The 18,451-nt window shown below is 34.9% G+C and overlaps 1 protein-coding gene across 3 annotated transcripts in view; it reads left to right on the forward strand.

Annotated features, from left to right (window-relative positions):
- The window catches only part of MTMR6 (myotubularin related protein 6), a 34,457-nt gene extending 16,325 nt beyond the window's left edge, over positions 1-18,132 (forward strand). Inside the window, exons 5-15 of one of the 3 annotated variants that reach the window (XM_073894771.1) lie at positions 294-422; positions 3,280-3,414; positions 4,746-4,859; positions 6,225-6,357; positions 7,066-7,175; positions 7,576-7,701; positions 10,345-10,394; positions 10,821-11,021; positions 12,756-12,887; positions 12,970-13,096; positions 15,922-18,132. In XM_073894771.1, the coding sequence (XP_073750872.1) occupies positions 294-422; positions 3,280-3,414; positions 4,746-4,859; positions 6,225-6,357; positions 7,066-7,175; positions 7,576-7,701; positions 10,345-10,394; positions 10,821-11,021; positions 12,756-12,887; positions 12,970-13,096; positions 15,922-16,182 (1,518 nt within the window). In that variant the 3' untranslated portion in view covers positions 16,183-18,132. The remainder of the gene's footprint in view (positions 1-293; positions 423-3,279; positions 3,415-4,745; positions 4,860-6,224; positions 6,358-7,065; positions 7,176-7,575; positions 7,702-10,344; positions 10,395-10,820; positions 11,022-12,755; positions 12,888-12,969; positions 13,097-15,921) is intronic. The other 2 variants (XM_025875176.2, XM_073894772.1) reach the window with 2 other exon arrangements.
- Positions 18,133-18,451: the final 319 nt, after the last annotated feature.

Consider the following 18,451-nt stretch of genomic DNA (forward strand, 5'->3'; position numbering starts at 1 on the left):
GTCTGTTGGTTTGCCACCCTCTTTTTTTTTTTTTTTACCCCCCTTTGCTCATTTGTTTTGTTTCTTAAATTCCACATATGAGTGAAATCACATGGTATTTGCCATTCTCTGACTGACTTATTTCGACTTGGCAATTCTTTGGAGAAATTCAGAATTCATAGTAGCAAGTTGTCTACATATTGCTATGTACTCTTCTTGCATTTAATAAGTTTTAAAGTTTTTTAAAGGTGATTTTTAACCTCATAGTTTTTGAAATGTGAGTAGAATGGTTATGTTTTATTTGATTTTTACAGATTTGTGAAACTTATCCCAGAGAACTTTATGTTCCCCGAATAGCAAGCAAACCAATAATTGTTGGTAGTTCCAAGTTCCGGAGCAAGGGAAGATTCCCAGTTCTTTCCTATTATCATCAAAATAAAGAGGTAACAAGAGAAGATTTTCTTTTTTTATTTTACAAATGTGGTATAACCCCTTTTCAGGTTTAAGTATCCAAATGAACACTCATTTATACATAGGGAGGTCATTATAATGTTGCTGATAGAGAAGTGTTGGCTTTTCTCTTGATTACGTTTTTGAAATTTTAAAATTACCCTGACATATAGAAACTTTCATACTTGTCATCTTTCTTTCCTCCCACATCCTCCTTCAGTCTTTCTTTTCTTCTGGTAGGGACTTAAAAATAATGAGATTAGTGAACACATAGGTTCTTCTTTCCTGTGGTTCTCTTTTGATACTGCTTATATTTAGGAAAACCAGATAGTTTTGACAAACCAACTATTGAGAAAAAGAAGAGAACCAAGGGTATTTCAGGCTCTCAGTTTTTATAGAAAGCTCTTCCAATCAGAAGGATTTTGCAATACGAAGAGGTGGAGGAGACATCTTTATACTGAGATGCTGTAATAGGGATTGCTCATTACAGCAAAATTTTCCTTTTGTAGCTTGTAACAGTAGACCACAAGATCCTATGTGTTAGATGCTTTATATGCATGAAATCCCATGATAATTTTATAAGGTAGGCTCTGCTGATTTCTTGTAACTTTCAACCTGTAAAGAGAGGGTAAATCACCTTTCCTATATCTAACAGCTAGCAAGTTGTGGAGTTCCATGCCAGTTCTGACTCCCACTGCTTTGTGACCTGATTTTTTCTCCTCAGGAAGCTTTTAGAATCTTTTCTCCCCAGTGTCCTGAAATTTCACAGTGAAGTGCCATGGCGTGTTTTTTTAAATCTATCTGGGAACTCACTTTTGGGAAATTACTTCTCTATTTCTGTGGTAACTTCTTCTCTTACTTTCCTTTGTACGTGTGTGTGTGTGTGTGTATGTTACTTGGCAAGTGGGCCTCTCTAAACCTCCGTTTTTCTTAATTTTCTCTCCTATTTTCCATCTCTTTCTAGTTTTTTAGAAGATTTCCTCAACTTTTTTTCCAGTCCACCTCTTTATTTTTGCTATACTGTTTTTAAAATCTAAGAACTCTTTCCTATTTTCTGAACTTTTTAGACACTTTTCTATTCTTGGCTATGATGACTGGGTTCTCTGAAGACATTAAGGATTTTTTTTGAAGAATTCTTTTGCTCCCCACATTAGTTGTCTGTTGCTCAGAGTTCCTTTTTTCTGTTTATTTTGTTTGTTTCTCATGTCTTTCAAATATCTGATTCTTGGCTGGCCTCTCATACTTAAAGAGTGAGGTACCACAAGCTTGTTTAGAAGTTTGTGTGCATGAGCTATCTCTATCTTTGGATTATTTCTGTTGTTAATTTTCATCCCAATATGTGTGTTAGTTCTGTCCAGGATTCAAGTGTGCGAAGGCGGATGGGAGGATCTCATATTTTGTTTTGTAGGCTTTACTTCATCCTCTTGTTGTGGGGGGTACAGGGCTTCGCTCCCACCCACATCTGTGCATATTGTCCAGAGTCTTCAGGTTAATCCTTTTCATAGAATAAACTTTGCCTTCAGGGCGAGGGAGGATCTGGGAGCCTGAATTAGCCCCTATATGGATATTCAACCAATTCTGTTTTCAGTTATACTCCAGCTCAGGCTTTCAGAGGTACCAAATCTTGAGCCTTTCTGGGATTTTGCTGCTCAAAATGCTTGCTTCTTGTTAACTCATAACAATTTGGCAACTTTCTTTGTTCTGGTAAATTGGTCATTACTAGCTTGTACAATCTGCTTTCATTTCCTGAAATTTTATTAACATCTCTACTCTATTTTTCTCTCCTTTTCCATTCTCTTTGATCTTTTGATTTTATGCATTTTAGATGTCTTTATTAGGACTTTAGTTGCGTTTTAGAAAGGAGCCAGAGGTAAAAAGTAAAACTTTAAACAAATTCCTAATCATAGTTAGGAATAACAAAGTCATAGGGAGTTATGACTGGTTATGGCCTCTGTTTGACACACCCATGTTTGTATACATTGTTTATTGGAAAGCTGAACTCAAAATAGATATTCACTGCCTAACTTAAATCAGAAAGTACGTCTGAAAAGAATTTTACAAAGCAATCCTCATTTTCTTCTATTTTATTAAATTCACATGGTTTTATTTTGTCTGTGAATTTAAAATGTGAATTTATGTATACTTTTTTTTCCTTAATGATACTATGGTTGGAATGATTGGGTAGAGTTAAGTTGGAGTTGGTATGGATGAGATTGGAGATAAAATATATGGGTCTAAATCTTCTAATCTTTTTTTAAGATTTTGAACAAAAGTAAATATCTAATCCACCATTCACTATTTCTTACAGATATTTTTACCCTCTTAGATTTATGTTTTAACTCAAATTTGAATTGAAGTTCATTTTTCCCATTTTGTGTCTCATTTTATATTGCTGATTTCTAGAGATCTGAAAGCTTTTGGAATATAAGAGCTCAGATGTTGCTATTTTTAAAAATCCTGTTCTATCTTTATTGATTAATCCCTTACTTGAACTTGAATTGAAAGTATCTTGTAATCTAGAGCATAGCATGCAAGTATCTTAGTAGGTTACACGATAGAGAATTGACCAAGTGTTGCTTCTTAGGACTTAAGATTTTTGCATCAAACTATGTAAGGAGGCATTTCACTTTTTCAGAAGAGAATATTAGGAAAACTTATGTAACATCAAGATGTTCACATAGTGTTTAATTCAAATAGGATTTCAAGGTTAATGTCTTCTAATTATCCTGCCAACTTTTAAACAGATTACATGTTTGATTTTAACTTTTGTTTTTCTTTTAAGCATTTTTTTTTAAGAAATGTTTTAGACATCTTTGGATAATCTGTTGTTTTCTGTCCTTTTAAAATTAGGCTGCCATTTGTCGATGTAGTCAACCACTATCAGGATTCAGTGCCAGGTGCCTGGAGGATGAACATTTGCTTCAAGCCATTAGTAAAGCCAATCCAGTCAATCGCTATATGTATGTCATGGATACCAGGCCCAAAGTATGTGTCTTGAATCTAGTACAGTCTGTTAGTTTAATTATCTTTGTTACTTTAATTAATGAGAGTTAATCAATTTGCCCATATTTAACCTATCTGAATCCTGGTTTTAAATTGACTGAGGCTAATGATAATGAGGAAAGCAATCTTTTAAAGGATACCAACTTAAGAGACCTGTTTCCCAGATGGTGATTTCTTATGTCTTCTGATTTATATATAAATTTAGAAAAACAGATTTTTATATTGGGAACTCTTGATGGTGTGGAAGACTTACATTATTGTGAAGAAATGTTAAATTGTGTGTTTGAAAAATTATATGAAAATCTTATTAATTTTTTTGGTAGACTTTTTCATGGTCAAAACACTGTGTTTGTTAAAATAATGGGCCTTAATTTGAAATATACAAGAAAATAAGGAAAATAGTAAGTTAGGAAACATTGAACTAGAGAATTATAAATAGTGAACTGGTACATATATACGATGGAATATAACTCAGCCATCAGAAAGGATGAATACCCACCATTTGCATCGACATGGATGGAACTGGAGAGGATTATGCTAAGTGAAGTAAGTCAAGCAGAGAAAAAACAATTATCATGATTTCACTCATACATGGAACATAAACAATAATGCGCAGGACCATAGGGGAAGGAAGGAAAATCTGAAGGGGGAGAAATCAGAGAGGGAGATGAACCATGAGAGACTATGGACTACGGGAAACAAACTGAGAGTTTCAGAGGGGAGGAGGGTGGGAGGAGGTGTAATAGGTTGATGGGCATTTAGAAGGGCAAGTGTTATGATGAACACTGGGTATTATATGGAACTAATGAATTATTGAACACTACATCAGAAACTAATGATGTACTTATAGTGGCTAACTGAACATAATAAAAAAAATCATTCTATAAATACTAGTTGGAGTAGAGAAAATATATCATTTTATCCTCACTACATATTTGTTATACAATAAAAAGAGATCATTTTCACCAATTCAAAACAAAAAACCACACTGGATTTTGAAGACACAGTGCAAAAAACACTAAAATATTCTATAATATTTTAATATTGATTACATGCTGAAATGGTAATATTTTTTCTATTTGGAGTTAAATAAAATATATTACTAAAATTAAAAAAAAATAAATAGTGAAGAGGACATAGTTCCGTTAGGCATCTGTAATGTTAGGTTCCGTTTTTATCATTGAGACAAATGTCAGAATCCCTTTTTCTTTCTATAAACACAGTTAAGCAACTAATTCATATAGGATCCTGAAACTAAAGTAATTAAAATCCTCAAAGGTAATAGCTAACATTACTTTTAATTTTTATTATAGCATCGAATGCAGAGCTGGTGGGCTACACAAAAGGACATTGGCAGAATTATAGTGAGGATTTCTTCAAAAATCTGGAATGATGAGAAAATAAGAGAAAGCGATGAGAAAAAGCGAGTGAGCGATATAGAGCACAATTTTAGGCAGCTTTGTTGAAAGGAATGGTAGCTGTTTAGAAGTTATTCTCATCATTATGCATTCTCACAAAAGATAATGGAGGAAACAGAAGATGGGATTAATATGAGTAAATTAAGTATTAAAAACTAGAAATTGATAATTTGATAATTTTTTATCTTGTTAACAAGAAAAGACTTTCTTAGAAGTCAAGAATGTTGGTGATATCTCTTGTAAGACAAATTTTATTTTTCTTCCTTGTTTAATCTGGGTGGATTCATTGGTCAGAATTACTTCTAGGTAATACTAGGTATAAAAGATGGTTCAAGAGTTTCTGAATATGAGGCCTGAGGGTGATCTGTTTCCCAGGACCTAGTACCTCTATTTGTATAATTGACTTCTACACAGAAAATAGGCCTTTCTTTGATTGTTTTGTTTGTACTATTTAAACTTCAACTTAACTAGTAGTAATGAAGCATTTTAATATCTAACTCTCACCTAAGTCATCATAGGTGCTGAATAACCAGTGAGTCAGTAGGTAGAATTGAACTGTTCTTTTTACCAACCTGGGCCCCTATCTACTGAATGAAAAGCTACTTTTTCTTCCAATTTAGGTTTTGTTTCATCCAAATTCATAAGAATATTTTGTAAACTGTAATAATGTGCAATATGAAATCCTAGTCTCAAAGAATTAAACATACCAAATCTGAAATGAACCTCTTGACAGCATTGGGCGTGGGCCTGCTGGCAGTCTGTCTTCCCCTTAGAGACCAATTTTGGCCCAATTCTTGGAGATATATCAAGCTAGTGGATTATATGCCATATATACTGTGTGGGCCTCCAGTAATCTCCAATATGGAGGACCTCAAATAATCTGACGTGTATTTCAGATCTGATTTTTCAGGGTCCCTGTGGCTCTCTGAATGATCATATGTTCCACAGGCTTGCTCTGAAGTGAATCTAACAGGTTCATTCTATAACCGGAAACTTCCCAGCTTGGCTCATCTCTGAATCATTTAGGATTCAGATAAGAGATACTTCTTTCTTTTTTACATTTTGAAATATTATAAACATATGGAAAACTGACTAATAAGTGAATTAGTTTCATAAATTATTTGTGGTGGAACTTCTTCTCTGACCTTTCCATTATATAGCAGTCATGTTGTTACTTTATATAAAGTATTCTTCTTTACTCTTAATAACATATGTGACACTTTTACTTATTAAAAACGGTAGCATATTCAGTTTGGAAGAGTTCTTTAAACTCTGCTAAAATGTGGTTTATTTAGTATTTTCATGATGTTTTGGTAAACTAAGTTAAGAGATAAAACCAATTTGTCTCTAAATTTCTAAAACTTTAAATTTTAGCTGAATGCAATGGCCAACAGAGCAGCTGGAAAAGGTTATGAAAATGAAGACAACTATTCTAACATTAGATTTCAGTTTGTTGGAATTGAAAATATTCATGTCATGCGGTCCAGCCTTCAGAAATTATTGGAAGGTATGATTATTTTTTGCCTTTGAGGCAACTTTGTCTAATAGAAATATAATGTCAGCACATTATAAAATTAAGGATTATGTAATTTAAAATTTTCCTATATCCACATTCAAAAAAGTAAAATAAAGTTGAAATTAATATATTTTGCATAATGTATTAAAAACATGTTAACATGTAATCAGTATAAAAAATTAGTAATGACGCATTTTAGGTTTTTTCCCTTAACTCTTAAAAATTGACTAGTTTGTATTTTACACTGTTACACCACATCTCAGTTTGGATTACCCACGTGTCAGTTTGGGTAGTAGCTACTATATTGGACAGTACAGTTCTAATGGTTTTGCAAAAAAAAATATTCTTGCTTAGTCTGTACAGTGAAGATTAATTGATAATAATGCTCCATTTAAGTATTAAGGTATCTTTCCAGTTGTGGTATGGAATTTTAAAAATTAAAATATCAAACTTTTAAATTAAGCACTTCATACACCAAATTTTTTTTCTTAAAAGAGATTGGAGCTTTTTTTAAGCACAAGGAATGACAGTAAATTGTACCCAAAAAATCCAATATTGAGGTTCTGATAGCATCTTTTCATTTATAGAGTCTCGTTTTTTATTTTGTCCTCTTCCTCCCAATTCACTCACTCAGAGCTTGAGTAGGAGAAGTGGACACTCTAGCTGCATTCTAATGAAATGTTTTTTTCGCCTTTTTAGTCAATGGTACCAAAGGGCTTTCTGTCAGTGATTTCTATTCTGGTTTGGAGAGCTCAGGATGGCTTCGCCATATCAAAGCTGTTATGGACGCTGCAATCTTCTTAGCCAAGGTAACTCTTCTTCGTTCATATTTTGTTTGAGGATTTATAATGGTTGGGAAGGAATGCATTTATCCTGTTGGGTGCTGCTACCCTTTCCAGTCAGATAACTTTTATGTTTTACCTCTTTAATGAGGCTTACTTTAATTTGAGCATTAAAAGATCATGTAGTACTTCGTGTAGGGATTTAAAAAGAAACCCCCAGACACTTTGGAAACAGCAATTTTGGTTTTGTTTTTTGTTTGCTTTGTGTTTTGTCTTGTTTTTTTGGCAATTATGCTATGACAGCGTTATCATTACAGTCCTTGCTCTCCCTTGTAATGCAATACTTGCTAGTATAGTTTGAGTAAGTAGACCTTAATTGATGTACCTAAATTCTGCTATAATCTAAGTATGTGATCTTTCTTTTCAGGCAATAATGGTTGAAAATGCAAGTGTGTTGGTACATTGTTCTGATGGTTGGGATAGGACTTCCCAGGTTTGTTCCCTTGGCTCTCTTTTATTGGATTCCTACTACAGGACAATCAAAGGATTCATGGTAAGGAGTGATTTGGCTAGACCAGTGATTCTCAAATAGGAATGATTTTGTCCTCCCAGGAGACATTTGGCAATGTTAGGAGAGTTTTGGTTGTGACAAAGAAAAGGGTACAACTAGCACTTAGCTGGTAGAGGCCCAGGATACTGCTAATATTCTGTACCACAGAGGATAGCCCCTGCAATAAAGACCTAACTGGCCCAAACTGTATTTAGTGCTGAGGTTGAAAAACCTTGAGTTAGACTGATTTCCATTTGTGCCATCTCTTTGACAACAAGTTTTGAATATAGAAGTTTTTTTTCTAAAATGTTATAGTAGAAATATTCAGTATTTTCCTCTCCATTTTTATACGACAAATGTGAATGATGTAAAACAAGGCAGAAATAGGAGTACTTAAAAATTACGTTCTAGAGGAAACTTTCTATTTAAAATTTCTAATTGAATAGATTTTCTGCTTTGTGAAGCTAAAGCCCTGGCTCCTGTTTTTTGTTTGTCTTTTAACACAAGATCAGATTAACTTATGTTTTCAAAATTTACATCTTAATTCACGGCAAGTAAAGTAAGCGAAGAGACGGTAGAAAGTTTTCATTAGTTTAGAATAATTAAGTACAGTGCCATCCTAAAGCAGGGGAAGGTTTAACATCACCAGATCCCTTTCAGCACCATTATTTGTTGGCACTAACATATTGAGTCTTGGACAGGCTGAATGGGAAGTACTGCTGATAAAATTATGTGCAGCTTACCTTAAGGGTGTAAGATGAGGAATGCTTTCTCTGCCATGTTTGGCTTTAATTGTTTGCCAGACGTTCAAATGAAATCATGTAATAAATGCCCAGGGACAGTGTGAGAGCTTCCCAGGCAAAAGGAACAATGAAAACCAAAGCATAGCTCTCTGTTGGCTGAATGCAAGTGATGTGTGATGGCGGAGTTCAGGGTGTTAGCACGGGGAGCTTGGGTGCAGAAGGATATAGTGGGATGAAGGCCTCAGGAAGAGAAGACTGGAATTTGGCCTTTACCCTCTTTGGGTAGTGAGAGCCATTAAAGGGCTTTAAGTAGAGGAAACAGTAACTTGCTTGGATCTGCTTTGTAAAAAGATGGCTTGGTGTCTTCCAGGTGGAGGGTAGTGGAAATGGAGGCTGGGAGACCAGTATGGAAACTGGAAAGATAACTCCGGAGAGAAAAGAGGGCTAGGAGTAAGGCAGTACCACACGAATGCAGAGGAGGTCATAGGTTCAACCTCCAAGGATGCTGAGAAGGTAGAATCAGTAGGAATTGTTCCTGGATTGGGTGTGAGGAGAGGAGGCCTCTTCCAGGATGATTTCCTGTCTCTGGACTTAGTTGCTAGGATGGATGGTGCTGTTCTCTTGTTCTCTACTGAGAAAAGCAGAAGTCTAAGTTTAGTGAGAAAGACACTGAGTTAAGTTTTAGATGTGGATGTGTAGAGGACCGGCAGAGGGCCTGCAGTAAAGTCTGGGGCTGCAGCCTGAAGACCACTTGCCTGAGGTCATGCAGGTGTGGAAGTGGCAAAGCTAGGATTTGGGCCCATGCAATATGGCTCCAGAAACTGTATCTTTCCCCGTCACATTATATGGCCTTCTGGAAAGATTTATAACAAAGAGAAGCTAAAGGTGGCTGTTTTTTTAAATCCCTGGCATTGAGTACTACCTTCCTCTCCCTCCCTCCCTTCTTTTCTTTTGGCGTGTGTTTCTCCATCTCGTCATTTTGTACAGTAGGAATTTAACCTCCCTGTTCCAGAGTGTGCTCAGCTGAAAGTAAGGAACGTGTTGCCTCTCGGTGCTTCTTCAGTGAGGCTTCTTCTTTCCCCTTAGTTGTGGAGTTTGTTCTGTCAGTCTTCAGGCCGATTTCTGGGGTATTCAGCATGATTTGATAATTATCTGTTTGTGTTTAACTGACAAGACCAGCCTGGGGTCCTCCTACTCTGCCGCCATCTTAGCTTCCCCCACCAAAGGTGGCAGTTTTGACTGAAAAGAATGTACTTGGTGATTATATAATGAAATTATGAGATATATTAAATACTAAGAAGATAGGTTGTATAAATTAGACTGAAAAAATTAGAAGCCTATTACTTCAGTAGAGTTGTGACAGAGAAAACAGATAAAGACAGTCCATTCAAGAGGTTAGATATCACCATATGAATTTGAATATACACTTTTTATTGGTGTCTTTATCATTCTTTTTCTGTTAAGTACCGTATAAGTAATGTACTAGTAAGCCAGAAGGTTTAAAGCATACACCCCAGTCTACCACCTACAGTTCACACTGTTAACATTTTGATTTCCATTTTTATAGCCTTTTTTCTATGCAGATATCATCATTAGACATACAGAAATGTAAATGTGCTAGCGCTTTATAACATGCAGTTTTTACTTAAAATGTAATAAATACAACCTAAATGATTTAAGTCACAGGACTACCGTATTTCTTTTATGTGTCATTTTTACTCTTTGTTAAACCAGTCTCTAATCCAGGTTCTTGCTGTCTTTTGTCTATAATTAAACAAAAGTTTGTTTTGTTTTCAACCATAAGTTAAAAGGGTAAATGCTGTTAAGATAATAGGATTTAATCCATTTTAAACAAAAGAAATTGAAAATAGTTGTAAAATGGGTTTCACTTTTTCTCATTAAGGTTTTAATAGAAAAGGATTGGATCTCTTTTGGACATAAGTTTTCAGAGAGGTGAGTCATAGTTGTACATTTATATATTTTGTAAAATTAGTAAAACCATTTTAGAGTACCAGAATATTTCTGTTCTTCATGAATTCACATATCCAGTGGTAGGTGAGAGTGCTGTCAGGTTTTTTGTATGAAAACTGATTTAATTTTTTTCTGTCATTTCTTTCAATTCTCATACCCTAGTTAAATTTTCATGGCAGTTTATTGCCTTCCTTTTTGTCTGGATTGTGGTACTTAGAAGGCAATAGATCCTTTAAAGTTGTGGTTGAAAAACATAGATTTAAATTGTTTTTAATAAAAACATTATGCTTTTTTTATGACAATAGAATAGTGTTTCAGGTTCATGTGTGTATGTTTAAATTTGCTAATATGTGAATAATTGACTTCTTTCAGAGGCATTTTTAAAAGCTTGTACTTTCTCGGGGGTAGGTGTGGCCATTTGGATGGTGACCCAAAGGAAGTCTCACCGGTGTTCACTCAGTTCTTGGAGTGTGTGTGGCATTTGACTGAACAGTTCCCACAAGACTTTGAATTCAATGAAGCATTTCTTCTTCAGATCCATGAACATATTCACTCATGCCAATTTGGAAACTTCCTTGGAAATTGTCAGAAGGAAAGAGAAGAGCTCAAGTAAGACAGTTTGCATAAAATGGGCTCTTTTTTTCCTACTTGGTTGAGGTCTAACATAAATCATAGTGGAACATAATAAAATATCTTGACAGTATGTAATAGAATTGAATTTTGTCGTAAAGATTTTTTTGTCTCTATTTCTGAAGCTAAGTGCCCTCTCTCCCTCACATCCTCAGGTTAACAGTAAAAACACATTTTAAAGAATTTGTTTTGAAATGTAGCATACATATAGAAAAGTGCATATGGCATAAGTGCGAAGCTCAGTAAATCTGAAACTCATCCATCTGTGTAACCAGCACCCAGAACAAGAAACCTTACCAACACCCTGGAAACCGCCATTCTACTCCTTTCTAATCTGAATATATATTTAGAGCAGAAAACTATTAACTTATTTCATTTCTTAGAAAGTATTGGTCACTAAGCTTTAAAGTTTGGTTAAAGATTTTTAAAAACTGTTGGTTTTAAGGTAAGATGAAGCCTTACAGTTTTCCTCCCATTTCTAAACAGATATTCTCTGGGGAAAATAGATCTGTGTTAGCTGTAGTGTGTCTGTCCCTGAGTTGGGTCTCGTACCTCTTCTTTCCTAACCAATCTTTGGGAGTAGGGGTTTCTGGCTAAATTTTGATGCAAAGAAAATGTGGGGTAAGGCTGTGAGAAGTGCTTAAATAAAAATTCTTTTTAGGTTGGGTTTCTGAGTTTAGAGTTCTTACAAGTCAATAAAGAGCAGTTATAGATTCTTGAATGTCCAAGTGACATATTAGAGAAGCTAAATCCGGTAGTAGTTTGAAGACAGCCACATACTCTCACTCTCAACAGAATTGAAGGCAGAACTGAGAGCACTTGGAAGATTCTAAAGATGTGTAAAGGGAATTACAAGTGAAATCAGAGTATGACAGGTGAACAAATCAAAGAGCATTCAGACTTTAGCTCTGTGCCATAGTAATTCACAGTAGTGTGTCATAATTTGGAGCAGGTGACTCTTAGAGTACAGAGCTCTTTTAGGAAAAACTGTTCTTCCCAGTTAGTGCCAAACATCCTCTTACAAAGGAAGATGGTAATAAAAGCACTTATTTCCTAGTAGTCTTTCTCTAAGAACTTACTTACTGGTCATCTTAGGGGTCATAGAAAAATGAGCAGACTCTCCATTTTTCCCCTGTATGTTTATTTGGTAAATATACTATCTAAACCATTCTACCCTTTATCCACTTATTTCACCTAAGTTACTCTTAGAGTTGCAATATGATTGGCATCTTTTTACTGTTGAATAATGTCCTGATTTTTCCTAATTCCCTTTTTTTTTTTTTGCTACTCACATTTAAATTTGTCCCTGCTCTATGAGACATGTTATTACAGCCCAGATATAGGGCTAAGAGAATGAGGCCCAAGAGTGATGCAAGTGTCTTTACTCTGTGTACATGTGTATGGTGATGTGAACTAGGTATAACAGAGGCCATGTTTAGGAAATGGTGTGAGTTCAAAGGAATCTCTTAACGTGTATGGTTGTGAGAGAAAATGGTAGACCTGTGTTGTGTTCGGAGAAACATGGTTTTATTTATTTCATGATTATAAGTGAAAGGAGAAAAGGGAGAATAAGAATTCAGAGACAAGGTGAGGTTAGGTTGCGAAGAGAAGGAAAAATTAAAACTTAAATCTACTTGGGAAACAATTACCTGGTTTGTAAAAATGAGTATTAGCATCTGTGGGAAAGATCTTTGTTTTTCTCATTACATTAAGGTTAAAGGAAAAGACTTACTCCCTGTGGCCATTTCTCCTGGATGACCAAAAGAAGTACTTAAATCCTCTCTACAGCTCCAAATCTCCGAAATTTGCAGTTTTGGAGCCAAATACAGTATCTTTCAATTTTAAGTAAGTTGGCATCATTGAGGTACTTATACTTGATTTTTCTCAAACACAATTTACTGAGTTGTTTTTTGTTTTTGTCATAAAGGTTTTGGAGAAACATGTACCACCAATTTGATCGAACATTGCATCCTAGACAGTCCGTGTTTAATATAATTATGAATATGAATGAGCAAAATAAGCAGTTAGAGAAAGATATTAAAGACTTAGAATCTGTAAGTATTCTGAAGTGTCTGATATATTTGAAATATTAAATTAGTGTATTTCCTTACTTATGTTCTCAGTGTAAATTAGTATATATAGAAACCTCATAAGTACACGACTGCTTCCAAATCAGATCTCCTCTACTTTCAGTATGTTAGTTTGAATTGCTTTCCCTGAATTTTAACATTGAAGTATTTGAAGTACAGTTGACCTTTGAACAACATCGGTTTGAGTTGCACAGGTCCACTTACAAGTGGATTTTTTTTTGATAAAAGTACAGTACTGTAAATGTATTTTCTCTTGTGATTTTCTTAGTAACACTTTTTTTCTCTAGATTACTTTATTGTGAGAATATAGTATTAATACATACAACTTACAAAATATGTGTCAATTGAGTCTTTATGCTATTGTTAAGGTTTCCAGTCACGAGTAGACTATTAGTAATTACCTTTTGGGGGGAGTCAGAAGTTATATATGGATTTTTGATTGCATGGGGGGTTGGTTCCCCCAACCCCTGTGTTGTTCAGGGGTGAACTGTATATAGAAAGGTAGAGTTATGAACATAATAAATATCAGGGAATCCACCACCTAGCTTTGTGAGATTTTAACATTTATCATATTCGCTTCAGATCTTTCATGTTTTTGTTTTAAGAAATGAAACGTGATAGGTATATTTGAAGAAATATACTCCTCCTTAGCCCTCCCCACCTGCTTTGGGCTGAATTTGGGGTTAATTGTTCCTGTGCATATTTTTGTACTTCTATATATGTTTTTATCCCCTATTTATAATATTGTTTTGTGTGATTTGAAATATTTTTATTTTATATTGAAGAAGTACAAAAGAATATATTTTTATAAGGCATAAAAGAGCAACAGAAACATGAAGGCACATGTACCCTTCACCGAGCTTAAGGAACTGCATGTTTTAAAGGTTGTTACACTGTCATGCTTCATTTTACTCAACATTGTTTTGAAATTTATCCATGTTGATACATGTAGCTTTAATTCTTGTGTTTTATTAATAACTACTGTATAACATTCTCTTATATGCATATATCACAGTCTATCCATTCAGCTACCGCAGAACATTTAACTTGTTCTCAGTTTTGTATTTCCATGATAACAAAGGAAGTTGAATGAGTTTGCATATATTTGCTGGCCATTTCGTTTTTCCTGTTCTCTGAATGGCCTATTCAAACCTCCACTTATTTTTCTGTTGGTATATTTGCCTTTTCCTTATTGATCTGTAAGATTCTTTATACACCAGACATTAGTTCTTTGTTAGATATCTATCTATCTATCTATCTATCTATCTATCACAAGTGGCTTTGTTTATTCTGTGTTCTCGTCTTTTTCATTTTATTTATGGTATGTTTTGTATAGATGTTTTGAATTTTAATGCAGTCAATTGCACTCTTTATGTTTTATGCCTTCTTTTGTATCTTGTTTAAGAAGTCTCTCTCGACCATAAGACTTTCTTGTAATCTTTTCTCTGTCATCACATATAAGCAAAAAGGATCGGTGAGTCCATACTTTAAAAATCCTAGACAGTTGGTATAACTCCGACTGTCGTGTCTGCCTCTCAAGCAGGACTGTTCCTTAGTCATCTCTCAGATACGGAGGTAACGATAGGAGGATGTGTAAGGAGAGAGGCAAATCCAAGACATAGGTAAATATCAGCAGAGTGGCCAGAGATCAGTCCGGGGATTAGAGAGCATGACACTCTGTCACAGAATACTTTTAAAATCTTATGTTCTGTTTGGGAAAAAAATCCTGTTGGGACACCTGGGGGTGGCTCGGTTGAGTGTCCAACTCTTGGTTTCAGTTCAGGTAATGATCTCAGGGTCGTGAGATCAAGCAAGCCAAAACTGGGAGTCTGCTTGAGATTCTCTCTTTCCCTCTTCCTCTGTTCCCTCCCCTGTTCTCCTGCTCTCTCTCTCTCAAAAATATATAAATAAATCTTAAAAAAAATTAAAAATATAAAAAAATTCTGTTGTGTTCTAAAGCTGGTTATGTTCACCTAACAAATCATTGTAGGGAAACCATGTAAGAAAGTTGTTTAGGTAAATAAGTGTGCGTTTGTTATATTATACAATTATGATTCAGGGTGACGTCTCATACACATTTCTTTTATTATAAAATGTTTACCTTTTATACTTCCCAAGTAATCTATGCCCTTTCAAATATGAAGGCTTGATCTTTTACAGTCAAGCATAATAACCATTTTCCACTGTAAAAGTTTTAAACAATTAGGATTCTCAACCATGTCTTACTCTTCTGCACTAGATTTTATTAATTTTTTTTTAAAGATTTTATTTATTTGACAGAGAGAGACACAGCGAGAGCAGGAACACAAGCAGGGGGAGTGGGAGAGGAAGAAGCAGGTCTCCTGCTGAGCAGGGAGCCTGATGTGGGACTCGATCCCAGGACCCTGGGATCATGACCTGAGCCGAAGGCAGACGCTTAATGACTGAGCCGCCCAGGCGCCCGATTTTATTAATTTTTTGAGATCTTTGTATATTCATAAAGAGGACATTTACAAAAGGATGGTTTTTTTCTTTCCTTTTTTTTTAAAGATTTTACTTATTTATTTGAGAGAGAGAGAATGAGAGATAGCACGAGAGGGAAGAGGGTCAGAGGGAGAAGCAGACTCCCCGCTGAGCAGGGAGCCCGATGCAGGACTCGGTCCCGGGAATCCAGGATCATGACCTGAGCCGAAGGCAGTCGCTTAACCAACTGAGCCACCCAGGCACCCTGGTTTTTTCTTTCATCTAACCTGTATTGAACATGTAGTGTGTGTAATTAGTAATTTTTTTCAAATTTGGATTTGTTCTAGAAAATTAAGCAACGTAAAAATAGGCAAACAGATGGAATTCTCACCAAGGAATTGTTACATTCAGTTCATCCTGAATCACCTACCCTCAAAACTTCCTTGTGTTTTAAGGAGCAAACTCTGTTGCCTGTGAATCATGCTCTTCGAACTATAGAGGGCAGCAACCCAGCAGATAATCGTTACAGTGAATACGCTGAAGAATTCTCCAAGTCGGAACCTGGTGTGGTCAGCTTAGAGTATGGTGTGGCCAGAATGACCTGTTAGATCCGTAGAGTATTTTCTGGACTGACTGTAGTGCAAGAATTGGATTCTTGTGAGAATGATGTGCGCATGACCAAAAGGAATTTGTCAAATAATGATCTTAGAGTTTAATAGTTGAAGAAAGGATAATAACTGCTCTTGTGAGAGAAGTAAGTCCGTTTAATTGCATTTCCAGCAGGGAATGACTTTAAGTTCTTTAAGAAACGAGTGGTGTTGGCAGATTTATTCAAAACACAGTTTGTACTGTATACTAGTGAATTGACATTTCTGTATGATTTATATGTTAATTACAGCCAAACAATTCTGAATAACCTTCCTTAACTATAACTTAATTGCCAGGAAACAAAACTCGACAAAGTTCTCCCTTAATAATTGACATGGCATGTACTTTTGATTATATAACTCTGTAACTATGGATATTTACATATTTTGCCTATTAGTGATGTTTAATGTTGAAGTGCCATGAAAAATATTTTAAGAAAGCCTTAAAATTGCAACTTATTCTTAAGTTTCATAGCCAGGAGCAGGTTTTTGGGTTCTTTGGTTTTTTTTCTTTGGGTCAGCCTTGTTTTTATTTGTAAAGAATTGCACCATCATCACTGCAGGGCCTGCATGCTACAACAGTCCTGTATAAACAGATGTGCACGTACAGTGTTAAGTTCATGGTCAGCTGCTCCCACATCCATATTCAAAATTAATGAAACTGAAGGTTTTATCCTGATTACAGTTTGTACAGTGCTACATTTGATGACATTATTTACAACTTAGATTATTGACTTCTTGAATATGTGTAAACTTATTTGACTGTCTTTTATGTATGGATTACTGCATTCTTTTGATTCTTACTTTGTGGTTGGCTTTATTCCTTGGATAACTGTGTAACTTTAAAAAGCTAAGGCTCTAAAACTGTTCTTAGAAACAACGAAGAATGTGTATGTGTACACACACATACTGTTTTCTCTCTCAATGAGTTGCTCTTCCTAGAACAGGCTTTCAGTTTCCCCCAAACTTTGGGGTTAAAAAAAAGGAAGTACAGATAGTTTAGATTTTGCTTGGTTGCATGAATTTTAAAGCAGCCATTTCTATGTGGAACATTTTTTCTTCTCCATTAACATAGGAATAAAAAAGGAAAATTAAGGATAGCCTAGTACAAAGTTAATGTTTAGCAGGAACAACTTAAATGCTAGGAAAAGTTTCATTTTGCCATGTTATATTAACTGTTCTGTGTGCTACTAACATATCTTTACATGACAAAAAAAAAAAAAAACAATTCACATGCAATTGATGGTATTACCCAGCTGGCTTTAAAATTGAAGGTTTAAGTAACATGACTGACAAGAGGTATGATTCAGGGGTAATAGGAAACCTGGATAGGATCCCTAATGCTTCTCTTTACTGTACTTATATCTATTATATTAGTTTTGAGCATAAATATCTTTTTCAAATGGAAAAAAAGCTTTATTGTATGAGAACTTATCTAATCCTGTTTATTTTTCCAATGCTTTTGTGTAATGCATTATGTAATAAGAAAAATACTGCTTTTTAAACAGTAACAGAAATGTACTATTAAATATAGTTTGTGATTTAGCCAAGCCTATTTCCATACTTAAGCACTGGGACAGAAAACTTAATCTTTGTGACCACAAAGGGAAACTTTTGTGCCTTTTTCCTTGGTTCCAGTTACCGATTATGGTTTTGGAATCTTCCATGGCAGACTTCTTATATTCAAATGTTTTTTTGGTTTATTATTATCTTCAACTTCAGGCATATATATGTGTGTTTATGTGCTCACACATGGACTGAGAAATCAGTTAACATCTTAAGTGACCTACAGGGTATATGTTGGCAAAAAGCAGATTGTGTATATGTCTTACAAAATTTCAGTGTGTTTGGGAATGTATAGCATGTAAATTATTACATATTATTTAAAGGAAATTAAATGTTCATATTTTACTTTGGATGTTTTTCTTTTGGAAAAAAACAAATGGGATCAAGTTGTGATTGGTTTTTTCTTTCCTCACTTAGGCAAATGGACCTGCACATTATACTGATGATAACACTATAAGGTTTGAGCAAGTCATTTTCCAAAAGGTTGATGTTGATAAATTATAACTTACATATAAAAATAATTTCCAAAATATTTAAAATAGGCATAGTGGGCTAAAAGGTTCAGCAAATATAGTTGATAATGTCACTAATTTTGGTGGAAGGCAGTGTCCAGTGAGTGTCTACGGTGTGAAATGTCTCACCAAAGGCAGACCTAGGGATAAAG

Source organism: Callorhinus ursinus, unplaced genomic scaffold, assembly GCF_003265705.2.
Source record: "Callorhinus ursinus isolate GAN/ISIS: 27379988/994484 unplaced genomic scaffold, GSC_fseal_2.0 scaffold7, whole genome shotgun sequence".
NCBI classification, from domain to species: Eukaryota; Metazoa; Chordata; class Mammalia; order Carnivora; family Otariidae; genus Callorhinus; species Callorhinus ursinus.